At 42.7% G+C, this 26,572-nt stretch overlaps 1 protein-coding gene across 1 annotated transcript in view; it reads right to left on the minus strand.

Annotated features, from left to right (window-relative positions):
• Positions 1-15,153: 15,153 nt before the first annotated feature.
• The window catches only part of RPAP1 (RNA polymerase II associated protein 1), a 42,443-nt gene continuing 31,024 nt past the window's right edge, over positions 15,154-26,572 (minus strand). The window contains 8 exon segments of the mRNA XM_052782142.1: positions 15,154-17,100; positions 17,102-17,214; positions 17,991-18,047; positions 18,734-18,910; positions 21,004-21,808; positions 22,963-23,105; positions 23,580-23,729; positions 24,659-24,854. Of these exon segments, the coding sequence (XP_052638102.1) occupies positions 17,061-17,100; positions 17,102-17,214; positions 17,991-18,047; positions 18,734-18,910; positions 21,004-21,808; positions 22,963-23,105; positions 23,580-23,729; positions 24,659-24,854 (1,681 nt within the window). The 3' untranslated portion in view covers positions 15,154-17,060.

Genomic DNA, 26,572 nt, shown 5'->3' on the forward strand with positions numbered 1-26,572 from the left:
TTCCAAACAACAAATCTAGTCAAAACACATGAGCAAATTCAGACTAGCTGACTAATGAAGATACTACGAAAATTGCATAATTTTTTTTCAGTTGATTCATTATTCACAAAAAGATTCCACACAGTTGAACTCAGGTCTTGGTTTATTAAATACCTCCTCTCTCCCATTAGTTTTCTCTTTTGTTTCGCTTAGACGACAAGCTCTTCAGAACAAAAGCTGCCTCTTCCCAGCCTTCTCCACAGCACTACACTGACAACAGTCCCCAGGCACCTCTCTAATTAAAGTAACTTTGTCAAGCCACAGAAATTAAAAGGAAACAAAACAATTCCCATTCATGTTGCAGAGGTTTGAACACACTGAAAGTACAGATCAGAAAGATCACAAGGTGTTAAAATTCTTGTGGCAGAACAGGCTCAGTGACTACCTTTTACAATTTATATGTAAACTTCATGTTTAACAGGAAAAGTATGGATAGGAAGCACTGAGTAAACATGAGGTTCCTTTTAAGTGTGTAGGAAAGGGACAACCCTATGACACTGGCCAGGGTTGCCCTAAGCTCAAGCAGCATTTGGAGACAGCTCATCCAGGGGATGCCTCCACAGAGTACAGTTGGCAGAAGTTGAGCTCATTTTTACCCGTACTCCGAGACATCCCAAGAATCTGGTAACTGCATTAGCACAGCACTGAGCTTGAATTAATTACCACAGCTCTGGCTTTTAATTCAGGTTTTGTTTGGCAACAGAGGAAACCTGAATTTTGGATTCCTCATAGCAGGTTAGTAGTGGCACAACTGCATAATGCAAAACACTGAAGTGGTATGATATCACTCTGCTGGTTCACATTTTATATTGCTGAGCCCCAGCAGGGTAGGAGTTATAGAGTACTCAGTGGGGAATGACAGATTCAGGCTCATAGCTGGCTAACAGAGACATAATTCTTCAGCTTAGGGCACAGGCAGTGTGTACTCATTTTAGTCCGAATGCTGTACAGATATTCCCCAAAGTAGCAAAATGTCTATCCTGCTTGCATTGGAAAACTTTCCTCCTCCTGGTGGGACAGTGTAACCATCCTTACAGAGTTGAATGAAGCTAAGAAGGGAAGGCTCTTGGTGGGAGAAAGGATTGCAAAGTCTAATCTGCTGTAATGGATTAATGCTGTCCTGAAAAAACAAGCTGGGCTGAGCTGTCAGACCCTTTCCTCTTAAATATCTAGGACAGTGTTGAAAAATGCATGTGCCACCATTGCTGAGAAATGGACAACTTTTTTCCATTCCTCTTCCATTTGCCGGGTAAACAGGCCAATCGCAGAGTCAGCAGCCATGGCAATTTCTGAATCAATATTTATCAAGCCCTTCTCCAACTGCTATTTCATGCCTCATTGGTCAGAGAGCATCCTCTCCAACTGAGCCAGAAAATCCTGACCTTGCAAATGACAGAGGAGCTGCTTGAGGATCGCAAAGTAGAGCAGCTCCTCTAGCTTTAAAAAAAAAAAAAAAAAAAAAAAAAAAAAAAAAATCACAATTCATGTGAGTGTCCTCATGGCATTACACATTCTTCTTCCACCTCTTTCCTTTCTCCCATCCCTTCTTTCAGCGGCAACCCTTGAAGCTAAAGCTTCATTTAAGAGCCCTACACAAACAGCTTGTTCATTAGCAAAAATCAAGCTTCATATAAAGGACATTAAAAGCCATGGATACCCGCAAGGGAATCTGTTTTGGGGTTTGGTTTTTTTTTTGTCTGTACTTTTAATGACATAGAAGATTGATTTCTTCCTGCCCCTCCCGTAGGCATAGTAAGTGAGTTCGCAATTATTCCATCAAACAAAAATGACTGCAACAATTAGGGGGAACAGACTGACAGAAAGATATTTGGGGGCACAAAGATGCTATCCTCCATCCTAGTGTTCCACAGAGGAGACTACAGAGGGCAGAGAAACCTGAGAGGCCAAGTACTGTAAAAGATCACCTCTGGAAAACAGATTGCCAAAAATCAACAGACAGCTCAGGGACATTTGAAAGGAAAAAAAGCATTGCCCTTCCTAGTGAGAGAAAATAACTTGTTACAAAAACAAGTATGTCTATGATTCTTTGAAGATGTGAACTGATGTTACTTAGTAGCACACCCTCTGAAGTCTATGGATTGCCTCCAGGACCCGTTCGGGCAAATCAGCATTAACTGTGCAGTTTAGTCCAGAAAGGATTCACAGTGCCACACAATCTGGTACCACAGCACGTCCCCCTGCTGCAGCTTGACATGCCTGAGGTTTTCTGGGAAAATACATGTGTATCTGAACACCTCATCAAAATATACACTGAAGGCTGAAGGCGAGGAATTGTTCCTGTCAAGAAGAAACTGAAAACAAACACAATCAAAGTGCAAATGTGAAGGATCAGAGAGGAGTCATCGCTCCTTTTTTTTTCTCAAGCAGAAGAGGAGAATGCCTCCAAGCACACAAGGAAATTGTATCTTCGAGTTGCCTCTGAATCCTAGGCTAAGCAAAGAATTTCTGAATCTTTGACCACTGTAGTGTAGATGCCTTAGGCCTTCTCTGAACGAGTCCATTATTCAAAACAAAACAACAAATAATAGGTATGATTGCCGTGCACATTTTCCTCCCATTAATCCCCATTATCTTCTGGGAACGCTTCTCCCAAAACAGTTTCTCTCTACTATTTCTCCCCCTCTTTTGCTTACAAGCTAATACAAAGCTGCTCTTTTTATTTTATTTTCATTATTTTTTGTGGGGTCTAGCAATAACCTACTTTGCTCTTTTCAGCTTTCCTGAACAGCTCCTCCCAGTTCTTCAGTCTCTCAGACTCTTTTCTGAGCTCTACTCAAAAGATCACATGACCACATTTCAAATAGTGCACTGCACCCTGCATTTGAAACTCTGTCTACTCATTCAGAGGATAGTCTTGTTCAGGGGAATTTTGCTATGGGACATCACTTGGATGTCAGGTCCAAATTATATAAAGTGATACAGTTTATCACCACCTTGCTCCCTGGGAAGAGGCCACTGTCTGTGCACACCCAAGCCCAATTGATAGCATATGTCCATACATTCCATGTGGTTTGCTCAAATTTTTATGGTTTTAGTATTTTGTACCTTCACTGAAAACTGGTTTGCTGCTAGATAACTGTATAAGTGAGATTCAATAAATGATCATATATTAACATTATTGTTGAAACAATAGACAAAGGGTAGCCAGGGAGGTAATTACAAAAGTGTAGTCAAGTGATTAACCAGTAATTATTCAGAAGTTTTGCAGTTCTTTGCTCTTATGACTAGATGTTCCTGTACGCTCGATGAGAACAATGTTGAAACTGACCACATGTGATTAATGCAGTTTCAAGCTTCAAGATCAAAGAACAAGGACAAGAATAAAGACTTCAAGGACAGCCAATAAGAACTTCAAATGGGTTGGTGGTCATAAAAGCAGCCCATCAATTCAAATGGATCCTTCATTGCACATGATCGGATGTAGGCAGTACTAGGATAATCAGTTATAATCATTTTTATGTATATGTATACTAATCTGATTAATATGTAATTAGTTATTCTATATAACCTGTTTGTGCTAAAGCTGTGGCATGCATGCTAGGTGGAATTATCCCCCATGCATCCAGCACTGCAATAAAGAATGCCTGCTTTCTAAAACTCCAAAACGAGTCTTGGAGAGTTGTTTCGACCGGCTTTTCGGTATCTCAATGATTCCAAGTGGTGCTTTGTTCCTAAGGAGCCCAAGCTGACCACTCTCAACCACTTTTGTACAGGTTTATTTCTCCAGTTAAGCCATGTTTCATATGATTTCCCCTGTTTGAATTCTGCTGTATTGACTTCTGTCCAGATTTCAAGACTTTTAGTTGCCTTTGTATTTATCTGGTACTCACAACGTTTTCCACATTAGCGGCATCAGTGAACTAATGGGCTATTTGTTGTTTCCCAGATCATTACTCAAGGCCTTGAACAGAACAAGCCCTTCAGCAATACTCATCTCTGCCGAGGACACTGCTCCTCAGCTTCATTGCTACCAGTTTACCATTTCCTAACATATACAGCCCTCTTGCTCACTCACAGAACATGTGATAACACCTTCATGCATACCAATGCAAATGCATTTTTCATCGCTTTCACTGTGTACAAAATACTTTAATGAATCCCAAGTATTTGGGATTCTTTCTGCATTTCTGCCAGCCAATCAACTAGCACCATGTTTTCCTTGAGATAAATATATATACATATGCATCACAGATATAGCAGTTACTGCAATGGAAAAAAAAATAATAAAACCAAATCTTATTCCACAAACAGTGGGACAGAGAAAGTTCAGGTTTTTATGCATTATCTCCTGCCACATTCTCATCCACATCTCCTAAACCTGACTTGGTAGTTTCAGGCTCCTGTGCCTTTCCCTGTTTTATGGAGTGGCACACCAGAAGGGCAGGATGGTCTGTGGCCAGTCTGGACCCACAGAGCTACTTGAATGGCTTGCTAGTAGGCATGTGTTAACTGGCCAGCTGGCTCCTACCAGGCTGAGCAGACATGGGCAGAAATAACCAAGCCGTTCTCTCGGCAGAGGCACTAACAGATGCCTACTTCTCTTCTACTCAGCCACCAGTTCCCATGAAACACACAGGGACTTGATCTATTTGCTGTCTGTTCTGTTACATCAGTTTCAAATTGACCTGTGGGTTCAAATGTTATTAGAGAAGGTCTGAAGGGTAGCAGGATTCCCCAGACCTCATTCCTGAAGTAACCAGCCTAGAAACATATTTGTGTTGGTCTGCACATGTGCACACTTGCAGTGACAGTCATTTGGGAGTCAGTCACGGTGGCAGATGCACCATGTCAGGATCCTAAAGGCTCAGCAAGAGCGGTTCCTGCAGTCAAGCTCTGTGCAAGGCCAGGGACCAAAGTTTGAAATTGCATTGGATAAATAATATATTTTAAAAGGTGAACATTTGTTGAGGTGAGGTGGTATCAAAAGACCTTATTCTGGCTTCCCAGCCTAACGGTTACTGGCAAGTCCAAAAGCTGTGAAGTCTGAACCTCCACAAAAGCAGAGAAGGGGACTTGGTCATGGTAACGGGAGAGGAAAAGAGGGAAAGGCTTCCACAGGGATTACTCTCCCTCTGTGACATACTTCCATCGAGACCTTGGGCAGCTACCTTAGCAGTCTGTGCTATATTTTCCTATCTGTCAAACAGGAGAAAGAAACAGACCATTTTGAGCAGGGATCAGGCTGCTTAGTGCATTAGCATTTATAGACTGCTTTGAGATATACTGACGGGAAAAAAAACCCAAATCCTGGTGGGGGTGGGGGGCAAGGATCAAATTTTGAGGCATCAACTTTAAAGGTGTTCCTCAGGGTTCAAATCTACGGCCAGGTCTGTTCTGAAATAGTCTATTCTGTTCTAAACAGCAGAGTGTACAGGCAATAAAAGCATGAAGCAAGCCTTTCAAATTTGCTGTGCCAGCTCAGAGCTCTGGGACAAGAAGTTTTCTCTAGACAAGTAGGCCTTGCTGACTTACCTTCCCCAGATGATTCAGAAACTTTGACTGATGTACAATACCACCAGTGATATTTTCATTTTTTGTACTTGGTTTCCTTCTCCACCCAGCTCTTCAGAAAGGACTGATTTGCTCCTACATTTCACTACAAGCTTATGCATCCCTTTTCTCTGCTGGTGCCAAGCAAGTCCCTCAAACAAGGCTGTTGCATTTAACCTTCAGAGTTCATGAGTCAAACAGTACGGTGTGACCAACTCACAGTCTGCCGTTCTATGGGCACATCAGTGATGAGATTACCCAGACTGCCAGCCAACCATATGACTGCAGCATCCTAAATAGCTTCCAAATCAAATCAAGGGTAATAATATATTGGCGGCTTGAGAGAGAAAAGCCTTTTGTCTCTGAACAAATTTATTTCTCTCTGAAATTAAGACCACCTGATTTCAATTTCACCTCCTCTGCTGCTGCTGAAGTGAAGCTGCTAAAAGCACAGATGATGTGCAGCAATGTCCTCTTTAGGCTAAACAAAACTTCATAATAAACAGATGGAAGGACTTGGCACAGCTCATTCCTTGGGCACCCTGAAATAGGAGACCATTTTCCTTTGCCCATTTTCTCCCATCTCAGATAACATCTGGCTCGGTCAGGGAGATCTTACTGCAGAGACACATTTCCTTGCTGCAGGCCAAACAGGCCTTCAACAGGAACCACAGGAATACACACTTTTGTGCTATCAAACACCACCACATCGAGTGCGCTTTTGTGGGCAATGTGGAAATCATATGGCCACATATAAACGTGTGCACGAGAGGGTGGAAATCAGATGGCCACACCATATAAACAATGAAGTTGTGAACTGCTATATACCTCTGCTATAAAGAAAAACACTTGCTAAATTATACATAATATGCTAAGAATAGTTGGGAAGGGGAGCTCCAGTTTCCTCACACATGCCCTTTCAGAGTGAAATAACTGTACCAGAAAGATTTTGCTTATACAATTCCTAGAATTTTTTTTTTAATATGCATATACATGCACATACAAATCAGTTAACCCTGAAATTCTTAAAAGCAGGACTGGCAAGGTATACACACCTGCTGCATTTATGCAGTTTGCTATGGCTGCAGTTTTACAGTAAGAGGCAATGAGGGGCCTTACAGAGAGGTGGCCATGTAGACAGAAAGATGAGCTCACCCAGAAAAAGCATTGGGAACTGGATACCCTCCTGAAGAACCCAGGAATTAATTGATTTTCAGGCCTAGATCAGTAAGCAGTTCTGAGCATAGCAGCAAATGACACACATACAAACTGGAAAATATTCTTTGCAGTCTCACTTTGGCCTGCCATGAAAAGGGAAAAACAAATCAAAAAGACACATCATAACAAAAACTCCTTAGAAACCTCCTCAGGCAAGGAATATAGCAAGGACTAAAAGCTTTGATGGCATTTAGACTCCTGGCTACACAAATCTCTTCTAAAATAAAGCAGTCTCTAGAATAGATAGTCAGATCAGACAATGACAGATCAGTAGTTATAAGTTCATGATCTTTCAGATGAGACATAAAACCAGGTCCTGACCTTGTGTGATCATTAAAGATCTCATAACGCTTTTTGCAAAAAGAGGACTGTTAATCCCACTGGTCTGGAAACACTCCAATTTAGGTAACTACCTAAATCAATCTTACTGATTCATCTAAATAAGTACTCTCCTCTGTTCTCCAGTCTAAAATAACATGTGGCATTTCTGTGTGCTGTAATACACGACTAAGAGCCCTCTCTATCTCAGCATTAGGTGAAGCAATCTTTGTATATGCACGCACTGCCACTCCTACAAGGGAGTGATCCTTAACATTTGCTAAGAAACTTGGAGATGCATCGTGCAATGGATAAGAAATTTATTAGCGTTCAACACAGTTCAGCTTTCATGAAACCTTTTCCACACTAGACTAGTTAGAAATCAGAGCTTCCCAAATTTTGAGTGCTAACAGATAAACTACAAATACAGAAGAGTAGAATGCTTATGCCTTTGCCACTGAATAAGCATATTGGACAATATTCAAAGAGAGACAGGGACAAGACCGGGACAGCTCGTTATTGTCTGAATTACAGCTGCTGAACACATCGATCATCAGCAGGTGAAACTATAGGTGGTCCAAACCAGTAAATTTTCAAAACATAAGGATAGGGCTCTTTGATAGGCATTAAAGGAAAACATACAGGTTCATCCTAAGCACAGCTTCCACCCAAGATGACTCATAAGCATGTCTCATTTTCAAAACTTCTTTACAAATAACATCACCAGGGGTCCCAAAACTCCTTGTGGTTCATTCAATATGGAAATCCATAGGAGTGGATGAGAGAGCAGACAAAACCAAACAACAGAAGCATCAACTGTGCTATTCAGTAAGGAGTTAGTCTCCCAACATAGTTAATAATTACCTCCGAGAGGAATAAAGCAGCAATAAAATCCTGAAGGCACACACAGCTTGAGCTACAGAAGACATGAAATATGGATGTAGTAAAATAGTATGGAGTTTTTACTCTAATAAAAATGTAAGAGGACAATCACATCTGTCACCAGAAAGATTAAGCTTTGAGAGACGTAGTGTCTTAACATGAGCATACCTGCACACACATATAAGAACACCCGGGCCAGGGTGTGCCTCTGGATACTAACAGCAAAGGCTGATTTTGACTTGAGCTTTCCATTCACAAATATCTGTTGAGGCAAGTATGTTATTATTTTGCAGCTAGATGAAAAGGAGAGCTCATTATCAAAGCAGCACTCCATTATGGTTACTTACAGCACTTGCCTCTCATGAGCCTTTGGCATTACTAAACAGAGGCCATGATTCCATTCCCATTAAAATCTAAGAATAGATTCCCTGGGGAAAAGATCAAGGCTAATCTGCAGATGATTTCAGAGATGTTCTCACCTGCATCTTCCTACAGCAGAACATCCAGGTTTTCTTCACCAGGAAAGCCTACTGGGTTACCATTTTCCTGGTCCTCACTATCCATTTACCTCAACAGTCACAGTACCTAACCAAAAGCCAAACACAACTTAAGAAAAAGGATCCAAAACCAAGTTGTTTCTTGTGGTGAAGCTTGCTTCTTTGATGAGCCTACAGAATAAGAGCACATGACAGCTCTTTTTTAACACATGCAACTTTCTGGTAAAACATTGTGTGCTGAAGTCAAGAGAGTACAACCCCAGTAGGACTCTCATGCTCACTCTTTCCTGTTCCTCTCACACTGGGAACAAAGCTGGCAAGCCAAAAAGGCACCAGTGAAGTTTAGCTTATGGTATGCAGTACAGAGACTATGTGAACATTTACCAGTTACTGATTTAGTACAATTTGTTGGAACAATATGCAGTTACCAAAAAAGAAGCCTGAACTAAACCACAAACTACATTTATCACACTCTTAAGAACCTTTTTCCTGTAACAATTAATTCTGTATAAATAGTCTGTTGAGGGTGAACCAGAAAATAAGAATTCCATTTTGGGTACAACTTTGACATCGTCACATTTAAGTTCACTGTAGCATGAGAAACAGTAACATCAGAAAATTGGGGAAACCTTTCACATTAGAACAGCTGCTAGCTTAGTAATTGTGGTCTCCCACATCATGAAAGATTACCCTAACCTCAGGCTATTGGTCTTTCTGGGGTGCATCATATTTTCTCTCTAGTTTAGACCAGAAACTGCATTCTGGAAAATGTTCCTGGCAAGGGTTTAGTTTGACTATAAAATTGCATTTTTTGTTTAAATAAAGGCCAAGAATTCCATGCTAGCTGTAGGCTTATTCCTTCTTTCTTCCATCTGCAGCGAGCTATAGGAATTACCCAAATAAATAGCTACAGAAAGCAGTAAGCAAAGATTGCTGGTTCAAAGGGAAAGTTAGGTTGCAAAATCGAGAATAGTTTGTTGATCTCAAGAGTATCTTGGTAGCAGAAGAGAGTCATACAAGGAGACAATTTATTGTCCCTAAGGCAATATTGGCGGTTACATACTAATTCTAGAGGAGCTCTGCAAAATGCACATGGGCACACCTGCTAACTTTTCCAACAGTGCAATGCTTGGCCTTTGTGGCACCAGTACACGCTGGGAATGAAACCGTTTGACTCGTGATGCACAGGAGTAGTTATTCACAGTCAGTGCTGAATACAAATACCCAAAGTTCTGCAACCTATTTTTAATTTGCAGATTGTACTGTTACAAAAAATATAAGCAACCCCCCCCCCCCCCCCAAAAAAAATTGACCTTCAGAGTTGACTATAAAATATAAAACTTGCTGGTAAGAGCTCATGGCAAAGAAGTGTGGTCAGCAAGCCCACACTCTCCTCCATAAACATTTTAAGTGTTCACAAAACAGTACCAAAGAGAGAAAGACACTAAAAAAAAAATGTATTTTACATCCCCTTTCCTCCCACTCCTTTTAACAGTGGACAGACAGGAGGACAGCAATGGCAGCTCCTGCCCAAATAATTTCATCGATCCAAACCTGATCAATCTTACAGCAGACACTACCAAGAAGAACAAAAATTAGCCACCATCTGTGGCGTCTTCTGGGTGGCAGCACAACTAACATTTTGTGAGTGAGCTGACACTCATGTCAGAGACAAGAGACATGATGCTTTAGCAGAAAATTTTGTATCATTCTAAATTTATTTTTGATAATCTATATTGAAAGAAATATTGATGCCAGGAGTAACAAGCTGCTTTCTTGTGAAGAATGCTAACAACATAGCTCCACAGTTGCACCGCACACTTGTGTGGCTGTCATTGTATCATTGTGGTGTGACACAAACCAACCCCCCTCCGAAACTGCAATTCACTACTGGCAACACAATACCTGAAGTTAATTCAGAGCTCTTTGCACTTCCTGCTGCTCTGAAGAGATCAGAGAGCCACCCTGAACGTGCATTGTGGTGGAAGCTGCTAACAAAAGCCCACATGCGCTGAGGAAGCCTGGAATATTGTTTTAGAGACGTGCTCATTCATTTTGTGAGGCAAAAAACTTACTGTCGTGGAGCCAGTAACAGTGAAGAAAAGTCACTTGATACGCAAGCGCCAGTCTTCCTTTCAGCAGACTGATCCAATAGATTAATTGCTAAAGCGTCATCAAATATCTGATGGAGCAGACCCAAATGGCACGGTGTGCTTACACCACCTACGCAGCAGGCAATCTGAGTCTTAAAAGTGAAGTTACAGCCTTCTATGCTATAAGGTTTCCAAATGGGCATGCCGCTCACGTTATTTACGGACATCTGTCCAGACTTTCAGATGAACACCCCAAGAGACATGAGCTTCCACCTCAAGCTCAGTGGCAGCATCTCAGTTCTCCAGTTTAACTATTGAATTACTGATTGCTCCTGCAAACAGCCAAAAGAGTAAGAAAAGCCAACAGAGAAGAACTAGAAGTTATTACGATAAGGGAAAATTCAAAATAGAAAGGCAAACAGAGACAGGGAGGGAAGGAGAGCCTACTGAAGGACAATGGGGACACGGAAAAAAACACAAGGGGAGTACTGAGGAGGGGAGGAACCCTGTGGAGGGAGAGGGGGAACCATAAATTTCCCCTCAACGTGAGACCCCCACAAACAACGGCATCCGAAAGCTGAGCCACCCTCTACCCTCATCGGCTCACTCCATCCTTCCCTTTGTCCCTTCCCAAAGCCTCAGACTGGTCACTGTGGTCGGGGAGCAAGGTTGCGCCGTGGTGTGACCTCCACCATCTGCTTTCCCGCTCCCCCATCCCCTCAGGTACTGCCAGGATTGGGCTTCTCCCGCCTCCCACCTCCACACAAGCGGCTGGAGGAGCCTGGGGCCTGCCAGAGCCCCCTCAGCGCACCCCAGGGCCCCACAGAACCACCCCAAGGTGAGGCCTCACCGAGGACAGCACAAGCACAAGGCTGAGGACTCAGGCAACCCTCCCTCTTTCCTCGGGGCAAGCGTGAGGCAACTGTCAGCGTAGCGCCCAAAACCACAGCAATCACCTCAGCACACAAAACACATGGTTCAAGCTACCAACTTGGTCCACGGCCTTGACAGCCCCTACCAGCCACCCAGCGCTCCGGAAAAGCAGATAAAATGGATGAAACACAGTATTTTCCTCCTGTCGATGCTGCTGCTGCTGGCCCCTCCAGAAGCTCTCTGAGGGCTGCTGCTAGGCCCAGGTGTCCCCCGTTAACCCCCCCAGCCCCACAGCTGCCACCCCTTAGGACAGGCTCCCAGCACCTGGATTGTTCCAGAAAACTTCCTTCCAAGCTTAGAAATCAGCTAACACAGCAGCCTCAGGTTTTAGCATACACTGTCACACCCGTAGCTGTGCTTTGATAATGATAGTATTTCTAGGTCACACAAGCCCCCTTTTTGTTGTGGCCAGCACAAGCTGCTGCTTCATAACGAGCATTAACATCAGTGGTCTGGTTTGTCATCCATGTTAGATTGGGGCAGGGGGACACAGAGGGTAGATGCCCCTGGCCTTTCTTATATACCTTAGACTTTGTTATGACGTCCATATACAGTACTTTCTGGAAATATCTATCGCCCTGACTGGATTTATGAGCTGGTTGCTCAACAGGCAACAGAGTACTGCAGAAAAGTTGCCCAGGGCAATACACTGTCTAAAACGTCCCTTGTTTTAAGATGCTCTGGTCAGATCTGTCGTTATCTCAACCCTTTGTGCCCCACCTTGGGTGCCAAAAGGGACTGTCGTGGTTTAACCCCAGCCAGCAACTAAGCACCACGCAGCCCCTCACTCACTTCCCCCCCACCCAGTGGGATGGGGGAGAGAACCAGAAGGAAAAAGGTAAAACTCCAGGGTTGAGATAAGAACAGTTTAATAGAACAGAAAGGAAGAAACTAATAATGATGATAATAACAATAATAAAATGACAATAATAAAAGAATTGGAATATATAAAACAAGTGATGCACAATGCAATTGCTCAACACTCACCGACCGATGCCCAGTCAGTTCCCGAGCAGTGATCTGCACCCCCCCAATTTATATACTGGCCATGACATCACATGGTATGGAATACCACTTTGGCCAGTTTGGGTCAGCTGTCCTGGCTGCATCCCCTCCCAACTTCTTGTGCCCCTCCAGCCTTCTTGCTGGCTGGGCATGAGAAGCTTGACTTAGTCTAAACACTACTTAGCAACAACTGAAAACCTCAGTGTGTTATCAACATTGTTCTCATACTGAATCCAAGACATAACACTATACCAGCTACTAGAAAGAAAATTAACTCTATCCCAGCCAAAACCAGGACACCTGCACACAGCTATTGCTCGGGGTCAGGGTTGGCTGGAGGCTCACCACAACACTGCTGGTGCAGCGTCTAGTCCTTTTGCACAATATGACCTTGGTCAGGCTGAATTCGAGCTATTCATGATCTTCTTCAGGCTGGGGCTGGCCAGAAATCCACATACAGCATTTTTGCAACAGCTGTTTTGAGGCTCAAGATTACCACAAGAAAAGGGAAGGAGGGGAGCACACACAGTGGCCGTTTTACCCCTGCATACAAACACCACTCATCACAGAAGACAATAGCAGTTCTGAGAGCATGTCTTCACCGTGCATTCTCCATTCAAAGGGAGCAGGGGGAAAAGCTAGTTTTTTTTAAAGACTAGGGCAGAGGCCAGTAAATTACCATAAAGTTATTTATACAAGGGATATCACAGGGCCAGCTTTCTCATCTCATTTCTATTTCTAAGGAGAACTTTGCAGAACTAGGAAGGAGCAAAAGCAAGGATTAACATGCCTTTCTGCTCTACTTTGTCTGACACCAAAAGAAATGCATTTGTCTGACCCATAGTATATTTATACACCCACATCTTATGGCTTGTTCTATCTGTCCATGACTTCATCAGCAAAAGGTGTTTAGGGTTTGCCTGATATTAAGTGGCCAGACAGAATGCATTAGTCTAGAAATGGATTATTAAATTCCACTGTCAAACTGAATAAATACAGTGGAATGCAAGTGCTTTAATCATATAATGCTTCACGTATACTTTGCCATTAAAAAAGTTCCCATACAGTGGGGTTTCAGTCCTATTTTGATTTCTTCCTTGCCTAACTCTTTACTTTCTTCTGCCAGGCTTTGCCCTACCTCGGTGTGTAGGAGTGAGGCCAGCTACCGAGTTGCCCACCTCTTCTTTGGGAACTGTCCCTGCTCAGCAAAGTGGGCCAAGTCACCAAATAGGGATCCTAAACCCAGGGAATTCAAACCACTCGCACAGTCGAAGAATCACAAATCAACTCCATTTCTTCTAGGTAGAAAAGGACATGCTTCCAAGCTGACGGGAATACTCTCTCTCCCCTTTCAAAATGCAAAGAAAGATTCAGTAGAATGCAGAAAACTGCTGCCATTAAAGTTATGGGATGCAAAACCCCCCATCTTACCCCAGCCCCACCATCTTACCTGACAACTCAACAGCAATACTGGAAGGATTATCTTCAACTCACCTCTAGTCCAATCAACCACTTGTTTTTTAAAACCACATTGTTGCTGCCTTCTAAGACAGCCCCCGCTGAATCTGTCCCAATACAGATTCCCACTGTTCCTACATGGAATAACTAACATCAGTAACTTGGATGAAACCAAGCATCTTCTAGCCACAAAGGAACAGAAGATGGGGTTTTGTTTTTTTTTTTTTTCTTTCTAAGAATTAAAAGACAGCATCTTTGGGAATTTTTTTATTTGGTTGTTGGCGGGTTTTTTGTCTTCTGATGACAGTTATCAGAAAACATATGCTGTTCTGAGTTAGAATCACTTCAACCCCAGAAACCTATTTGAGGGTCTTCTTTCAGCAGAACTATTTTCTTTCCAAAGAAATCTTAAACATTTGATAAGGAGTTAAGAAGTCATATCAATTTTGGGGATGGTTTTAATTTTCTTTATCTCCTCACTTACTCTGATCAGGATTAAACTGGATTAACAGAACTGGCACACTTTGGTCCTGCTTCAGACTGCATTCAATTTAAGCTTTAAGCTTCCATTCACTCTACCAGGATTTTTCAAAAATGCTCCTGCTGGCAAAGCACTGAATGATTCTTAGCAACCAATCACATCAAAAAGTATTTAATTCTCCACACTTTCTCCATAAGTATATGCAAAAATTTAAAAAGCAGAAAATTCAAACCAGGTTTAAGGGTTAGCTCTTTTGGGTTTTATTTTAAGTCCCAATCGCACTAAGCCGAGAAGGTTTGCATTTAAACTAGATAAAGCAATGCCCTCTAGTGTTCTGCAGAGAAACCTGGTACAAGGCTGCCCAAAGCCTGATCCTTTCCTTCCCGGAGTTCACAAAATAAATGAAACCCACCTCCTCTCTCATCACCTACAAATACCATCCATGGACAGTTTTTTACCATCTTCCCACCTGCAGCACATGACAAATCACACAATACCCACCCTGCACCTTCCCCACAAACACACAGGATTTGGTACCCTGTGTTAGTGGACCACCACGCAAACAGAACGATGCCTTTGGCTTGAAGAGCTCTCTTACAGAGCTCCAAAGCTTAGTGGATTTCTTCACAGCAGTAGCATTCCCAAGATATTGATAAATTGCAAACAGAACTATCCAAACTCAAGAAAAGTTTAAATAAAGGAGAGCATTCTCATAGTCCCAAAACAACCTGCAGAGCTATCAAAATATTTATTTACACCCTGTACACATTACAAAACTCGGCATCGCAGAAAAGACTGGAAGAGTTTTTATAACTGGAGGTCTGAAAAGCAAAAGGCAAAGTCCTTGATGAAGGCTGCTCTTAAACGGGCAGCTAGGAGTCCTTAAATTTTACCATCCATTGCTCTGGAAAGACAACTGCTGGGCTCTCACCGTCTAGACAGAATAGAAACTTGAATGCCTTTGATTAAACTTTTAATGACATCAAGTACTTTTAAAATAATTAACAACAAAAACCCCTATGTTGACCACTGTGCTTTTGTTACTTTATGCGCCATTGATCTGCAGCAGAGAAAAACCACAGATCAAAAGCTGCAATAGAAGGAAAAAAAGCGGGGGGGGGAAGGGAAGAGAGAGTTTAAAATGAAACATCAGTTCTGCCCATGTCCTATCTGAAATAAGAGGGGAAAAGATGAAACAGTATATTTTCTGGTGACCTAAGGGGGACTGGTACACTTAGAAAACTGCTAATGCAAAGACAGCACCACAGCTATAAAGCTGCTAGCTTGAATTTGTTTCTTGCCTGGAACAATTTCAACAGTTACAAGCTGGGCTATTAACAGTGTTTCACACTCTTATTAGGACACTCACTGGAGCAACATTAATATAGGCATGGTTTCTTTGGAGGGAAGCTAGCTTGGCCTGTTTGATAGGTAAAGAGAGAAGCTTAGGTCTTCAGGCTAGGCATCACCCTTGCACCTTCCACAGGAATTTATTCCTAAGAACAAAACAAAAGAAATAACTTTAACAAGTTTTGCTCATAAAAGTTCTCCAAACAAAAGCCTGCCAGAGTGACTGTAGTTCTGCAAAAATTATTGGATATAAACGAAACATCCAGTGAGATTACACCTAGGGTAAATTCTGGACTTGACCTGGCACTTGTGATGAGCCTTTTAGGACACTGTACTTGTAGCTCTTGTGTCTGAGGCTGCAATACAGAATTTGGATGTAGAAGTGGGATCAAATTAGGAATTTTTAAAATCAGGTTTAAGCTTAGGAACTCCACTTTAAAAAATTTAAACTACATTCCCCTCTTCTCAGAGGGCAACCAATACTTATCCTAGCTAAACAAGCAGATACTTCTTTTCCCCTCTAATGGGGAATGGTTACTGCCAAGCATCCTGCCCTGCAAAGAAATTATTTATCTTGTTATACATGTAACCAAATTAAGGGAGAAAGAAAGTAGTTTAGAGACTGTCCAAAAGACAGCCAAGGGAGGACATCCAGTGTTTATACCACTGCACTAGGAACTATTATTTCTTCGAGGTCTGACACAATATGTCTGCGTGACTGTCACAGAACACTGCCCTGGAGAAACTGCTTGTATATATATTTAAAAAAAAAAGAAGCTCTCAGGATCAGCTTCTTCCCTGTTGCATTGTAATTTTGTTTGCAGGAGATGGTGTGGGGAAAGGACCATTCAAAATTCAGGGTCCAAAAAAAGCAAAGGAAAGATCTGGGGGAGACAGACATCATCTTGAGAACCCACAGTCTCCGGCCTGACTGAATGAAATAGCTTTTCCACTTCCTTCTGTTTATTCAACAGTCCAGCGCCTTTCAGACAAGTTCTCACCTTCTCCAGGGAGAAGCAGAACAACCTGAAACAGAATTGAGGAAAATGCTCCAGCATTCATCATGGAAGGCCACACACATACTGTCATATCTTGAGAAGATGTGTATTGTTCTACAGGGCTGGGAGCATTCTACTAGTGCTTCACTTTGCAAAGATGCCAAGAGCATCCAGGTAAGACACTCAAACTGTCTGAAATGCACATAGGTTCATCAGTGAAGCGTAAACTGAGCTCTTCTATTCTTCACCTTGGCCCTCTTCTTGCACAATTGTTTTGCTATGAGACTAGCACTAGTGCATTCTCCTTATTTTCTTTGTGTCACCATCTGCAGGTACTTCAGTCGCACGGGAGGGAGCTGCTCATAAAGATCAAATCCCAAAGGGCTCTCTGCATTCAGCAGTCTGTAGTAGAGTAGGTGCTTTTTCAAGGTCTGAAGAGAGAAACAACAGCCATTAAGCATGTCTGAAAAGAATCTAATCTTTTCCACCCTGTCTCCAACACAACATAGCGACCTGCCAGATAGTACAATTCCATGAAGCCCAACATATTTAATTGTATCATCTTCAATAGAAGAGCTATAAAAGGCAAGTTTCTTCCAAGAAAATTCACTTTTGATTTGCATAAGATCTCCTCTTCTGAACACAACTCCACTGCCTCCTCAGCAACCCCTCACAATGACTTCTTGACAGAAGCCCAAATCGGGTTTTGAGTGGGATCTAAAGAATTTACCCTGGATGCTAAACATCAAGGGCCAAATGACACAGCTCTGTTGCACAAATGATAGACTTTGGCAAGGTCCCTGAGAAAAAGAGAAACCTTACATCTGTTTTGGGTTTTTTTTGAGGGAAGCATCCAACTAAGAGTTAAGGGAGATCACTGCTGGCCACCTATTCATAGTTGTGTTATAATCATCCCTCTAGGACCTCTCACTATCCAGATACAATGCTGCTTGGGCAAGAGGCATGGAAATACAGTACAGGAGATTCATCTAGGTTCCAACGGGCTCGGTGTTTTGAGTTCAGTTACTACAAGAACTGGGTAACAATATTTATAGCCATTCGCAGGTCAAAATCCTACTGCTAATCACCCCTCATTCTCAAATTAGCCATTAAACACAAATTTCAAAAGCCAAAGTTAAATCTGTAAGAGTACCATGTCTGAAAAACTTAAGTCCCAGTGGCACAGACTGAACCTTACAGATCCTACCTCATCCACCAACAGCCACGTCTTCCGCAGCATGCTTTTCCGAGCAGCATCAATCTCCTGGGAACAAAACACATACTTTGCTTAATATGGCACAATGCTACCTTTGCCTACAGGAGTACAGCACTCCAGGAGGATGCTTTGCTCATTATGATGATGCTCCTAAGAGTGGCTTGTTCCAGCAGAAAGGGCTTAAGATGGCTATTGCTTGGATCCTGCCTCTCTCCTCCTTCCCCTGACCTGAAGCTCAGCCGACTTCTCAACTTTCAGGTAGAACTGTAGATCAGAGAATTGTTAGCACAAGTAATCACTGCTAGAGGCCCCAAGGCCATAGGAAGGCTTCTGCTTGGTTATTCAAGAAAACTGAAAGGAAAGAGTACTCTGCACCTTAAGATTGCCCCAGGCAGGGGCTAAATCTATTACAAGCTCTCTCTGCCTGATCAGCTCTCTCATCCTCCCTGCTTCATTCTTCCCCCTGTACCATAGCCCACATAGTTGCTGACTTCAAAGGTTTATGTAGGATTGGCTACCATTAATGCAAGTGGTTTAGGATATAATGAACAAGAGCTGCTGTCCTGTCTCATATGTGGATTCTCAAACAGCTGACCAGTTCTCAGAACATTTGCTTACAATCTTTGTTTTCAAGCCCAGCATCAGTTATTCACCACAACCACACTGGACCCTTGGGAAGAGCAGATGCAAAACCCAAAGCTTCCAGCCCTGAGGCTCTGCTATCTGTTACCTACCTGTGTCGTGCTGTCTTGGGAGAAAATAAAGCTGTTCACATGAGCCACGGCCACCACATAGAGAACAGGGCACCAGGTGTGGCGCAGCGCACCAGTGACCAGCGTTCGGAAGTACATCCGCAGGAGGTTCAGGTTATCCTCAGGAGGGGAAGTGTATCGCTCGAGAGGCACAGGAAACTGCAACAAACCCACCCAGAGGCAAAATTACCATTTTTGTCAGGGTCTAAGTAGCAAGGGGAAGTTCATGACTTTAGGGTGCCCTTCCCCAGCTGTTTGTGCGTGCACTCCTATATAACATCATGTACCTCGGTGGCATGACCCCCACTTGGAGCAGAGCTGTTGCTGCCCACACCAACTTATGTGACACACCTTTAACAAAGCATCCTCAAGACCTCAACAGCTCTATGGAGAGATGTTTTACTGGTTAAATCACTGCAGTTGCTTTTTGGCACAGGTAAGAAGAATGGTTTTAAAGTGAGGAGACAGAGTACTTTCAACAGCACCACAACCTGCTAATGTACCAGAAAGCCTTACTTTGTCCTATGCATTTAGCCAGAAAAGGAAACCAGATCTATCTGCCAGAGTTAATGTTGTTAAGTGAAGTTTCCAACATTTTCTGACTTCGCTCCCTAGCTTCGAAAAATAGGTTAGAAAAGCTTTTAGTAACAACTTGGGTTTGCTTGCTTCTTCCTTCTCCAGAAGTCCAATTTTTATTCTTCTCAATTTTGAGATAAGTTCTCTAGGGCTAAAATTACGTATTTCACTTTGGAGCATCTTCTTCGCATGATTAAAGACAATCATTGTTTTTACTCAATTCAAAAAGCAGTCTGCCCGCTAGGGTATTTTTAACTCAACTGAAGACAAAAAGGAAAAAAACCTAAACAACCAACACCTCCTCAAGTGATCTTGCTCAAATTTTCCAAAACATAGTTTGTTTTCAAGCGACACAGTAATGAAAACATTGTTCAAAGTATCTGGCATTTAAAAAATTTCTAGGCACGTGAAAAACAATCTGCTTTGAAATGTTCTCCATTGTAACACATGCCACAATTCTGATGGTACTTGGGGATCTGGTGTTGAGGGATCAAGACGAGATAAAGCACATGATGTAGAATCAAGGCTTTAATCTGGAAGATGGTGTTCAGCTCTGTTCCTACACGTATTTGTGGAACTGCAATATAGACAGGGAAGGACTACTGCAAACATCCAGAGAACTTACCGTAAGAAGCAGGCCAGAATATCTTGGCTTACCTGGCTTAAGAAACAAAGGCTCATCTGGCCATAATGATATAGAAGAACTGGCCACAGGGCTACTACAACCAGAGCAAAAGTGCTGCAACCATGCAATGGAAAGCACTGACCTCACATAAACTGCTGGTTCAGAGTTGTTTGGAAAAAAAAATTTTGAAAGGTTATCTTTGTATTAGCAAACTTTAGGCTAGATCAGGTATTGTCTGTCAACTGACATAGAACTTAAAGCCAGCTAAATCCCATCTCTTGTGCTCTGCTCATTCAAAAGAAACGCAGTCTTACACTTGGCAGATCAAATTTTCTTGCCGAGTTACCCAGCAAAGCACAACTCCAATATAACTAAATGTGGAAACATGGTTCAGAGGCAAAATGACTGTTTGTCCATGCATTGGGGAAGGAAAAGATTCTCACCAAGGCGAGAAAAGACTTAAGGGAAAGGTAATTGCTGGCAGAAGAACATAGGGTGCAGACTAGCCCTTCATACATCCAGGCTATAAATTAGAAGGAGATACTCAATCATTAGACCAAGCAGGGTGTGGGACAGTTTCCACTGAAGACTGAACAATCTCACAGTTTCTGCCCTCCACATATACACACCATATGCTCTCAAAACAAAGTTCAACAGGTTTCTGAAAATGATTATGTGACAAAGGCCTGCACCTACAGGGGCTCGACTCTGTTCTTCAGACTTACAATCAATCAAGCTGTTAAAAAAAAAAAAAAAAAGAGAGAGAGAAATAACAACAACAAAAAAACATATACACTGCTGTCACAGCCCTAAATCAAAAGAACATTGCTCTCCATTCCTTTTCTATTGTACATTCCATGCACTGGACTTTCTTCAGAGAGAACAAAAAGCTTCTAAGCAAAGAAAGCATGATTATTCTACTGGACAAGGAGGGACGAGGAAGAAGGGCAAGTGCTCAGAGGATGCCCAAATCAAGGTTGGAGAAACACAGGCAAGAGCCCAGTAACCCAGAAATATGCAGTGACAGGCAACTACCATAAGCCAGGATTACCTGCTGGAGTGGCACTCCCAGTGCCTGTAGGATACTTGTGTGCTCCCCAAAAACAGAGAGACGCAGATGAACGCTGAAACGCTTCTGTAGAGGTAGAAGAACAAAGACTCCAAAGAGTGGATCTCCAAAGGAGACACCTTCAAACTGCTCCAGGAGACTTATATAGAGATCGTGGAAGGATGCCAAACCAGGGAGAGGAGCATCCAAGTTCAGGGAGTCCAATGCCTTGGGTTGGCAATACACAGAAAGAAGGGCAGCTGTGTAGCGGTGGATTGGTGCTTCTAGAAAGAGGTCACTGCCTGTGAGGAAGACACACATAAGCCGTGCAAGTTTGGCAGCAGTAGGGATGCTCTGAAGGGTTTTAGCACGCCAGGTTTCTAGCAACAAGACCCACTGCAGGTTCCAAGTCACAGTGTTGACGAGATCAAGTGGGAGAGAGTTCAGTACAGCCCCACGTGTCTCTGCATTAGTCACTTTATTGTAGAGGCTGATAAGTGGAAAGAACGGCCAGTCTGAAGGCAGGATGGGCCCTTTGACCTCAGGAAGCAGCATTGACTGGATGAGGTAATTCCGTCCTTGGTAGAATGCTTGGGAACGCATAAAGGTAGGCTGCAAGTGGACAAAATGAGAAAGGTAGCAGGAGCGGATAAAAGGCAGATTCTGGTACGATTCTCTCAGCAGGGCACCACGGGTAGCCTTTGAAAAAAATGCTGCTGCAGAGCCAAGCTGTGCCAGTTTGGCACTGGTACCCAGATGCAGGATATCAGAGAAGTCAGCTGCTTCTGGCCCTCCAGCTTTCCCTTCACTGTAAGATAAAGACAGGCATCAGCTTAAGAAACAAAAAAACACCACAGAAATTAATCTCTACAATCTTCCTGGATCGGGGACAATAGTGTATGCACAGCACTCGCAACACTTTCTACAGCATTCAGCTATGATAATACTGAGTGCCTGTAAAGCATCAGCTATCTTGGTATTTAAAGGGAATTCACAGAACTACATTTGGAGTTAGCAACACTAAGGCCCTGCTATGAAAAACCTCCACACAATGATCATGTAAGGCCTGCATGAATCAGTAAGACAATTCTCGAAATAGTAGCTTTGCAGCTGGCAGAGGCAAGGTCAGGGGAACCATACAGACTGGTAGTTAGAAACTGGGGGGTGGGGAAGAAGGTGTTAGTCAAATCCATGTGCCACAATCTCAGACCAGAGACTGACCATGGTCTCAGATTACTTGCCAAATTCTCACAAAATAGTAGCTCTATAGCAGGTATTTGTAAAAAACAAAACAAAACAAAACAAACTCCCCCCAAAAAAGAAACAAACAAACAAAACCACCAAAACCAAAACAAAACCCCCCAAACAATACAAACAAATCAACCCACTCACAAACTTCAAACTTTCCTTCTTTCTGGAAAACTATAGTATCTCCTTGCACCACCTTGGTCCAACCTCCTACAGAAATGCACCATAGCAAATTTCAAAGAGACTGCGATGAACAAGATAAACTGCTACTATTTTCTTGGCCAGACATAGGAGGCTTCACATTTGAGATGCTCATGACTTCTTCCAGTGCAAGGCGGAAGACATCACAGTTGTCAAATCAGCAAAAATTTGTGTAAGAACTTGTATAATAAGGGTTTGAGGAAGATTTAATATGCTTTTCAGGCTATATCAAATTCCCATGTATTTTCTAGACTCACTACTTGCCACAGATGAGATCAAAAGTGGTCACTTTTCTCAACATTGGTACATCAGAGAGAAATCTGCAACCACATTGCTGGTCTGATTAGAAGGCTCCGTGACTAGAGAATATACCAATGGGTAACTAAAATTTGAATACAGGCCCTACTGAAGGCCAAAAATTATGACAAAATTGCAATGCCAACACGTACTTCTTCAATTTTCCCAAGTTTTCCCATGTACCAGACTACAGAAAGGAAAAAACACAAAGCTTACGGAAGAAACTCCGGATTAAAGGCAAGATCCAGTAGGACCTCGTAAGCCAGATGCTCACTCCCTGGCAACAGACGGCTTAGCAATGCCATGGCAACACAGTGATGGAGTGAGGCATGCTGGGCGTAATCCGGACAAGTGCCTGCCTGTACAGGAAACAAAACAACAGATAAAAGCACTATATCATTTGTCAACAAGGCAATCAACAAGGACAGGAGGGTCAACCAAGACATAGATCTCACCGGAAAGTGAGAGACTGAGGCAGACTGCAAGAACTGTCAGCATTCATACCGAGATCTTTCTGCTTCCCCTGACTGCCTTAGTCAGACATCTTTTTTAGTAGCACACTTGAAAACTTTGTTCTCTCTCTAGCGCAAAGACAGGCAAAAATATAATTTTGCCATCCACAGTATTTTGGATCTAAATCCCCACGTTAGTAACTGTAAGGATGTTATTTGCTAATGGGGCATAAAATACAGCTGAAGAGTCACCAGACCTAAGCCAGATATGAGAAAGAACATGGATGCAAAGACCAGCTGCCAGTCTGACACACTGAGTTGGAGAGGCCAAGGTGAAGTCAATTCCTCAGGTGAAAGAAATTAAAGGAATAATAATGATACCATTCTCCGAGCCAACGCTAACACAAAGTACTGCAGATGATATTCATGGCGCAGGATCCACGCAGATGAGGGAGTTACAGAGGGAGGTCTGATCTGCCAGCTTTGATGCAGATAATCCTTCAAGCCTCTGAAGCCCAGCACAGAGCTGTACTATAAAGAAATCAGAAGTGGAAATGAATACTACTAAGACAGTTCATGCTTGGAGGAAAGTAAAACATAGCTCTCCCCAAGGCCTAGCCCCTACCTTCTCACAGGAGAATTCCTGTTGGCTACTCCAAGAGGAATATTTAAAAATATCCTGACAAATATCTGCTTTTCTGCCTCAGGGCTCTCCTGCATCCACCATGACCATCCCCACCACAGGTAAACAATAGTCACTGCCTACATTTTCCATAGTGCTTTGTAAGGCAGAAGTCTGGCCAGTGGCTTAAGATGTTTTTCTCTCATCTGGCCAGATATTCCTACTAGTAACCAGTCAGCTAATTCAACATAAGGTGACAGAGGAAGGCTTTCAGAAAGCTTATGTTAGGTACTCCATCCCTCTGGGGCTCTGACATTTCCTCATCAGAGTTTTCAATCTTCCATGACCCTCTCCTAAAAATTCAGGACAACCAGAAGCAGGAAGAAACCTCTTCAGTCACTGTAACACTCATTCTCTTAATTTTATCCCATTTTTCTTTGTTATATACGCTTCAACTATCCTTTTCCTCCTCTGACACTCAGTTATTTATCTTGCTTAGCCAAACAACAGTTATTTACCCCTTCTCAACATTCTTTATAAATCCATCCTTTAAGCATCATCATCATTCATCACCTGCTCTGTAATTCCAGCTTCCCAGTGTCAACTGGATATTGGAATTCAAAGACAGAAGATATTTTTCAGATCCTCATCCCACCTGTTCTGAAAATTGAGGTATTTCTCCTATAGTACTTTGGTATCTTTAAAATAAAAAGACACAATAATTCCTTTGTAATAGTCCTACTGACATCACTTAAGGCTGGGAAGATACAAATACTAACCGCCCTCACAAGTATGTCATCGTTCACCTAGAACTTACAGTGAAAAAGTCTATTCTCACCTTGATGGTCAGGCCCTTGTGGATGTGAGTGATGCTGTTGATGAGAAATAGGAGGGCAGTGAGGAAGGGGAAAGGTGACTTGGAGCCAACCAGGCTCAAAGGAGGTTTGCCTCCAGTGCAACTCAGAGATGCAATGCTGAAGACAGATTCCGGTGCTGGGGAACAGGACAGAGGGTTGCACAAAGCAGAGCATGGCCTGTGTGAACAGATAAAGAGAGAGGGGTCAGGTCAAAAGCACTCATACTGCTGAAGAATTATCTTGTAGGAATGTTACTATCTGGACTGTGCCACACATTGCAGTAAAATGGAAGCCCCAAAGACTGTGCAAGAAAAAAACTAGTATCGCAGTTGGTCAAGTAAACACTATCGCCATACAAGCTGTCCAGTGAGCTGTCATGAATTCTAATCTTCAGCTAAATTGTTCATGACACGCAGAAATACTGATGCAGTGACAGCAATGTCAAACATTTGAAAGCATTGGGCCTTTGATTAAAAAATAAATAAATAAATACACATTTCCCCATGTACACACGTAAACGAGGCTAATAAGGCTGCCCACCCACTCAAGACATTTCAATAATAAACTGGCAGGCAAAACCAAAAAGCCAGCTTACATCTAAAATTGACATTGAAAGAATGCTGCCCCTTATGTACTCATGAAATGCATATTTTTAAAGTCTATTCAGAAAGGACCTAGCTTTAACATAAGTGAACATGACCATGCATACCGCTCTTGGTGTGTGCGCTCACTCTCCACGGTTGAAACTACAACTTTTCATACCAGCAGTGCTTGTGGGGCCCACACTAGACATACTATGTCTGTACAAGCAAGACCACTACAAGGAAGAGTGATCATAAGCATGTTGCTCAATGGTAATGGGGCGATAGGGCAAATCCTGTCAAAGATCCATATTGTTACTCTATGACAGAGAACTAATTATTTAAACGCATTGCTTTTCCTTCCACTGGCATTACCATGTAGGAGATGCGTGAACACATCTGGGGCTCACAGAGTGCCCTGAACTCCTGGTCCTAATCTGCCCAGAATGTTTAGACAAGATTTTCAAAATATTAAGGCAGAGATTAGCTGACTCCTCATTTTTACCAGCCAGTGTAAGAACAGCCTAGGAGAATTCTTGCTGATGGGCTTTTATAGCCTGACCAAACCCATTGTTTTCAGACCTCAGGGACAGGCAGAAAAGGGTCTAAGGAGTGCCCTTGTGTTGGAAGCTTTGGTGCCAAGAACTTCAGACCTCAGTTCTCAGTCATGAAAGAACATGGGCCAAACTGTTTGGTGACCATTCAAGTACCACTTAAAACCAAAGATTTCAAGTGCCCCGTATATCAGATGTTCTCAGAAGCAGCTGGATGTCTCCTTGACTACAAGTTAGGCCTTTTAGGGGGATCACAGGCTAGGAGGGAGGCTCCCTCTACAGCAGAAAGACAGAATATCTGCAGTGCGTAACAGTTCCCAGAGCCAGAGACAAAGCTTATCTTATCCAAATGTCTGAAAGAACAGTTTGGTATCTGGCCTTTCACTTTCCTGCAGGGGCTTTCAAAGCCTTAATGAAGCTCTGCAGGAGCTTAAAGCAAGAGTCTAGTTTAAATTATTTTAAACAAGCAGCATCACACAGAGCACACGAATGGTACATGCACACACACAGTCACCTCCCCAATGTAAGAGGGACTCAAACTGATGTTACTTTTTTTTTTTTTAAACCAGTGACACCAAAGAGGAATCAAAACCAAGAGTGACTAAAATCATTCTGAAATCGATATGAAAAACACAGCTACATAGAAAGGCATAGATGCAGACCCTGCAGCAGCACCAGTAGGAAAGGAGGAACTTGAGAACCTCAGTGACCATCATGCTTTTTGCTGCGAGGGGAGAGAGGATAAAGCAGGTGTAGGCAG

This window comes from Harpia harpyja, chromosome 3 (assembly GCF_026419915.1).
Source record: "Harpia harpyja isolate bHarHar1 chromosome 3, bHarHar1 primary haplotype, whole genome shotgun sequence".
In the NCBI taxonomy this organism is placed as follows: Eukaryota; Metazoa; Chordata; class Aves; order Accipitriformes; family Accipitridae; genus Harpia; species Harpia harpyja.